This window comes from Rhinichthys klamathensis, unplaced genomic scaffold, assembly GCF_029890125.1.
Source record: "Rhinichthys klamathensis goyatoka isolate OS25496 unplaced genomic scaffold, OSU_Roscu_1.1 h1tg000205l_1, whole genome shotgun sequence".
NCBI classification, from domain to species: domain Eukaryota; kingdom Metazoa; phylum Chordata; class Actinopteri; order Cypriniformes; family Leuciscidae; genus Rhinichthys; species Rhinichthys klamathensis.
In genome coordinates, this window is record NW_026606730.1 from 835001 (window position 1) to 841917 (window position 6917).

Below are 6917 nucleotides of genomic sequence, written 5' to 3' on the forward strand. Positions count from 1 at the left end.
GAGTCTGTAAGTGTGTGTGTTTCTGCTGCTGCTGAACGTATAGGATCTGAGTCTGTAAGTGTGTGTGTTTCTGCTGCTGTTGAACATATAGGACCTGAGTCTGTAAGTGTGTGTGTTTCTGCTGCTGCTGAACGTATAGGATCTGAGTCTGTAAGTGTGTGTGTTTCTGCTGCTGCTGAACGTATAGGATCTGAGTCTGTAAGTGTGTGTGTTTCTGCTGCTGTTGAACATATAGGACCTGAGTCTGTAAGTGTGTGTGTTTCTGCTGCTGCTGAACATATAGGATCTGAGTCTGTGTGTGTGTGTGTGTTTTTGCTGCTGTTGAACGTATAGGTTCGGAGCCTGTGCTGATCAGGAACCTGGAGCGGAGTCTGAAGGAGAGTCCGGGTCGCTCTCCCGACACCAGCGCTCTGCAGAACGGGTCTCTTCACGGGGAACAATCCTCACGCAAGAGGACCCGAGTGGCCGTGCTGATCTCGGGAACCGGTGTGTGTGCTGTTATCAGGGTTGGGGAAAGTTACACTCTAGGCTTTTGCACCGGAAGAACCTTTTCATAGTTCCTAGAATTATTGGCGGAAGTTCCCGGTTTTCGGCGCGTTCGCACCGCAGGAACTAGGAACGATTTCAGTTTTAGGAACTCCTTTCGGAGGAACTAATTTACTCCTCCTTCAGAGTCGGTCTAAACCAGTGCTATAGAGACAGAGCGCAACGCGTCATAATCTCAAGACCACGCCCACACCGGGGGGGAAACAACCCCACCGACTCCATTGACTTTGCATTGTGAGAGGCTGCCTCCTTATCATTTATGACTTATAATAACAAAAAACAAAACAATGTCTAAAAGCTGCTATGTGACAAGATGTACAGCAAACAAGCTAAATAACCCAGAAATAACTTTTTATAAGCTTTCGACCCCAAAAAACTGTTGTTTCAGGTCATAAAAGTGGATCAATTGAGACTAGTTCTCGAACTACTCTGAGATCTACGCCCACTGGAACGCGATGATATTGTAAAAAAAAAAAACATTCATAACTTTAACCATGTCGATTGCTTATTTCACCACCCTATGTGAACCTGCGAGGAGGGGATATATTGAGAAGTTAAATTGTCCTTACCTTCCTTTTTTTGGAAAAATGATCCGACTGAATGGCCCAACGTGAAATACCCTGATATCTACAACTATTTGATCGAATCATCAGGTAACGGCATCATTTCACCTACGATCAAAACACACACGGTTACTAAAATAATGGGACAAGTTAGCTATTAGAAAACTATATTAGCTTTATATATTAGCTATGTGTGCAAGTAGCTGTAGCTTTGGCCAATTGGTATTCGTCCAAAACCTTTCGATCAAATAGTTGTAGATATCAGGGTATTTCACGTTGGGCCATTCAGTCGGACAAAGCCTCGTTTTTTTATTACAAAGTTATATTTAAATATTATTACGTAACTCGAGTTACTTGTAATGAGTTACCCCCAACACTGCTCGTGTGTGTGTGTGTGTGTGTGTCAGGAACGAACCTGCAGGCGCTGATGGAGCAGGTGAAGAAGCCCTCGAGCTCGGCGGAGATCGTGGTGGTCATCTCCAACAGGCCGGGCGTCACGGGGTTAAAGAGGGCGTCCATGGCCGGCATTCAGACACGGGTTTGTATGAAATATATATATATATATATATTAGGGCTGTCAATCGATTAAAAATTTTAATCTAATTAATTACATACTCTGTAATTAATTAATCTAAATTAATCTAATCTAATTAATTAAATGTTTATTACAAATAACAACTTTGATATAGGCCTAAGTAAAAAATATAATATAGTAGTAGGCTACATAAATTTAGAAAAACACTCTCTATAGCTCTTTTTTTTATAGCCAACTATAACGTGCTATCACATGGTCATGAAATGGCTTTCCTGAGGTAACTTAGGCTAAATGTTATGTGACAACTGTTCTCCAGCTGTTTTATTGACCTCTTTTCGCGGTTGAAAAACACTGATTGATCGAGGAATATACATTTCGGTAAGTTTTAGGCTGCCCTACTGTATCTTTCAACATTGTTCATTCGTGTTTATTTACTATTAGCTAGAGATGATCGGTTCACGTGCCGCTATAGGGATCTGTCATGTTACATTTACAAGCGCCAACGGTATTTATTGTTTGATTTTCGTAATAAAATTGACAGAATCTGAGAGCTGAGATTTTTTTTAATATCATAATAACGTCTGTCTGTTTCCGTGTCCTCTCTTTTGTGCGCGATTTTTCTGTGCGTGAGAAAATGGTTGTGTGACGTGAGAGCGCGTGAAAAGTTACAACACACACACACACACACACAAGCGCGCTTTCTCTCAGACACACTCACCGACTCACGCACACACTCCTGGATGCTTTGCATTGATGTGGTACTTTAGAGTTGACGAACTCCGTTTGTTATAAGTAAATGTTCCAAACAATGATCCAAGCAGCGCGTTCTTGTCTCCCTCCTTTACACGGATAGTGGCTATACGGCTAGAACGGCTCCGCAAAGGTCAAAACAGAATGGATTAATCTGCGTTATTTTTTTTAACGCGTTATTTCTTCTCAGATTAATTAATCGAAATTAACGCGTTATTTTGACAGCCCTAATATATATATATACGAAAATGATTCCAAACAGACAATAGTGTGTAAAATGTAAAAATATTAACTTCTTTTTGCATGTAATCGATCTCATATTTGCAGATATTTTGTATAAACGCCAGTCTTGCTGGAGTGATTATGGATATGATTATTATGGAAGTTTTTCCCCCACGGAAAAAAAAAATATTGCAACTTTTTCATCTCACAATTCTGACTATTTATTGCAACTCCGAGTTTATAACTTGCAATTCAGACTTTTTTCTCTTGTGTTTCTGGCGTGAGCGATACTGTCCGCCTCCACATCGTTAAAGCGTATATTGAAAGTTTTCCTGCAGCTCAGACTGTAGAGCGTCGCCGCTTGCAACGCCGAGGTCATGGGTTCGATTCCCAGGGAAAGCAAGAACTGATAAGAATGTAAAATGTGTAAGCTTGAAATGCAGTGCAAGTCGCTTTGGATAAAAGCGTCTGCCGAATGCATACATGTGATAAATGTGATAAATTCTGATCTTCTAATCGCTGTTTGTCCGTCAGGTCGTGGATCATAAGCAGTACGGCAGCAGAGCCGAGTTCGACGGCACCATAGACCGGGTCCTGGAGGAGTTCGGGGTGGAGCTGGTGTGTCTGGCGGGTTTCATGCGGATCCTCACGGGACCCTTCGTCCGGAAGTGGAGCGGTGAGTGTGTGTGAACATCAACACCAGGGGGCGCCACTGCCTCAGTCAAACCACTGCAAGAACACATGAAGCGCCACAGATTCGGTTTAAAGGTGCAGTGTGTAATATTTAGGAGGATTTGTTGACAGAAATGCAATATCATATACATAACTATGTTTTCAGTGGTGTATAAAGGAGCGTTGTGTGTTTATTAGAAACGCTCATTCTAAGCTCTCTACACACACCGCGGGTCCGCTTACACATGTTTCTACGGTGGCCCTGAACGGACAAACGTGTTTCGTCACTGTGTTGTTCTTCGTGCAAAGAAGCGAAACTAAAGTCAGCGAATAAAACACCGACACAATGATGAACAAGTGACAATAATATTCGCAATAACATATCGATTTACTGAATAATAAAGTAAACCTAATCTCTTTATTTATCTTTGTAAAGAAACCTCATTGTTTAACTGGCGACTCTCTGCTGTCTCAGACGACGACATCACTTCCTGTCGGCCGCCGTAACTTCTGTTGGGTGCAGTTCACAACCTCACCACTAGATGCTGCTAAAAATTACACACTGCACCTTTAAAGTAAACAAAATAACTTTGATATTGTTGGTAATATTTCAAGATGAACTTGCAGCTCAGGTTTACTTGAGTATCCAGATATCATTTATTATAAAAATCATGAGTATCAAATATGATCATCTGGCTTTTGAGGAAGGTTTATGCACATATTTGCTCAGTTTGAGCCTCTGAATAAGAGGTGAGCTGTTTTATTCTCACTATATCAGAGTATACGAGTCATAAAAGCCTGATGTATCAAAAATGTTATACAAAACATAAGACACATGCAGAAAAATCTATTTTTTTTAATGATTTGATATAATAAAGTTTGAGTGATTCAAACTAAATCATCCTAGAATCACTTCCTGTGGGATGATGTCATTAAAGAACCGACTTCTGTATCATTTGGCATCCTGTTATTATTTAGTAAAACCCCTTAAAACAGCAGAAGTATATTGAGGCCAAGAAATATTTGTATTACTTGTAATAAAATAAACATTAACTTAAATAAAATATAAAAACTAATCTTCATTTAGTAACTTGATGTACTAAAATAACAAAAAAAAAAGTCCAAATAGTTTGTTTTTATTTCAATTTTAATTTGTTTAAATTACTAAAATTAAAATGAAAAATATTAAAATAATAAAACTTTGTACATTAAAAACAACTATATTACTTAAATAAAAATGAAGAAAAAAAATGTAATTGCTTAAAATAAAATGTAAATAAAATTAAAACAAACAATAAAAAACTATTTGGATGACATAAAATGAAAATTAGAATTTTACTGCTTGAAATAAAATAAACATCAACTGAAATAAAATATATAAAAACTAATTTTCATTTAGTAACTTGATGTACTAAAATAAATCTAATTAAAATTGAACCAAAATTAAAAACACTTTGGACATATTTTTAAAAAATCACTTAAACAAAAATACTATTTCAAAATATTTAAAAAAGATATTAAAATAACGCTGCTGAGGACAGGAATAAGATAAGAATGATACAAATATGTGGAATATTTCTGAAATGTAGTGTTGCTCATCTTTAGGCTGGTTGTGTGTTTGCTCCAGGACTGACTGTGTGTGTGTGTGTGTATGTGTATGTGTGTGTGTGTGTGTGTGTGTGTGTTTCAGGGAAGATGCTGAACATCCACCCGTCGCTGCTGCCGTCCTTTAAAGGAGTGAACGCTCAGAAACAGGCGCTTCAGGCCGGCGTGCGTCTCACCGGATGCACCGTTCACTTCGTGGCCGTACGTCTCTCACAGACACCAGCGTTCGACATCACACAATCCTGGATATCTTCAACTAATGTTAATCTTGCAATCCCAAAAGTTCATGCAGATTCAACCAGTCGCCACATTATTTGCTGCATCTTGCATTTGTCTTTTATTTCCAAAACAAAAGTTTTTTTTGTTTTTATTCACAATAATAACCCTGTAGTTTTGAGAAAATGTTTTATTTAACATAATAACCCTGTAGTTTTGAGGGTTTTTTTATTCACAATAACCCTGTAGTTTTGAGGGTTTTTTTATTCACAATAATAACCCTGTAGTTTTGAGAAAATATATTTTTTATTCACAATAATAACCCTGTAGTTTTGAGAAAATATATTTTTTTATTCACAATAATAACCCTGTAGTTTTGAGAAAATATATTTTTTTATTCACAATAATAACCCTGTAGTTTTGAGAAAATATATTTTTTTATTCACAATAATAACCCTGTAGTTTTGAGAAAATATATTTTTTTATTCACAATAATAACCCTGTAGTTTTCAGAAAATATATTTTTTTATTCACAATAATAACCCTGTAGTTTTGAGAAAATATATTTTTTATTCACAATAATAACCCTGTAGTTTTGAGAAAATATATTTTTTATTCACAATAATAACCCTGTAGTTTTGAGAAAATATATTTTTTATTCACAATAATAACCCTGTAGTTTTGAGAAAATATATTTTTTTATTCACAATAATAACCCTGTAGTTTTGAGAAAATGTTTTATTCACAATAATAACCCTGTAGTTTTGAGAATGTTTTATTCACAATAATAACCCTGTAGTTTTGAGAAAATGTTTTATTCACAATAATAACCCTGTAGTTTTGAGAAAATGTTTTATTCACAATAATAACCCTGTAGTTTTGAGAATGTTTTATTCACAATAATAACCCTGTAGTTTTGAGAAAATGTTTTATTCACAATAATAACCCTGTAGTTTTGAGAAAATATATTTTTTATTCACAATAATAACCCTGTAGTTTTGTTAAACTCCTCTCCGACAGGAGGAAGTGGACGCCGGCGCGATCGTGGTTCAGGAGGCGGTTCCCATCCTGATGACTGACAGCGAAGACAGCCTATCAGAGCGCATCAGGGAGGCGGAGCATCGAGCCTTCCCAGCAGCCCTAGAGCTGGTGTCCAGCGGGGGAGTGAAGCTCCGAGACGACGGGAGGATCGTGTGGAACCACAGCCTTCAGGGATAAACACACACACACACACACACTCTCACACTCACACTCACACTCACTGATGATGAACACGCATGTTTCATTACATTCCAGCGCGTCTGCCTCTACTGTAGTCAATAGTTATGAACAGTATTAATCAGATTGACAGGTGAGAATTATTTGTCATGTACAAGATCAACTTTATTCTCTGCATGTAACAGAACGAGATCAATATTTGCTCTTGACATTAAACTTGCACTAACAAGTGGGATTGTGTGTGTGTTACTTTGAAAACGTTTATGACACTCATGAACACCAAACATGGTATCATATGATCATAATTGTGTAAACAAACACATTTTTTGAGTAGGGATTTTTCATTGGACTAGATATAGTTAAAGATTACATCATTATTCAGTGATTCATGAGGGGTGGACCGTGTGGAACCAGAGTCTTCAGGGATACACACACACACACACACCTGCTTTACTGTAATGCCAGTTCTGAACAGTATTAATAATCATGGTTGTGATTTGTCGAGATTGAGGTCTTAAGGGAGTTTTCATCGTTTTAAAACATTACATCATTATTCAGTGATTGATATTCTGTTCTAGCATCTTAATATA

General features: G+C 37.3%; 1 protein-coding gene across 1 annotated transcript in view; it reads left to right on the plus strand.

Moving 5' to 3' along the window:
* Window positions 1–6344, plus strand: part of gart (phosphoribosylglycinamide formyltransferase) — a 36407-nt gene extending 30063 nt beyond the window's left edge. The window contains exons 18-22 of the mRNA XM_056263283.1: window positions 311–486; window positions 1517–1647; window positions 3151–3292; window positions 4979–5094; window positions 6130–6344. Of these exons, the coding sequence (XP_056119258.1) occupies window positions 311–486; window positions 1517–1647; window positions 3151–3292; window positions 4979–5094; window positions 6130–6327 (763 nt within the window). The 3' untranslated portion in view covers window positions 6328–6344. The remainder of the gene's footprint in view (window positions 1–310; window positions 487–1516; window positions 1648–3150; window positions 3293–4978; window positions 5095–6129) is intronic.
* The last annotated feature ends 573 nt before the right edge of the window (window positions 6345–6917 follow it).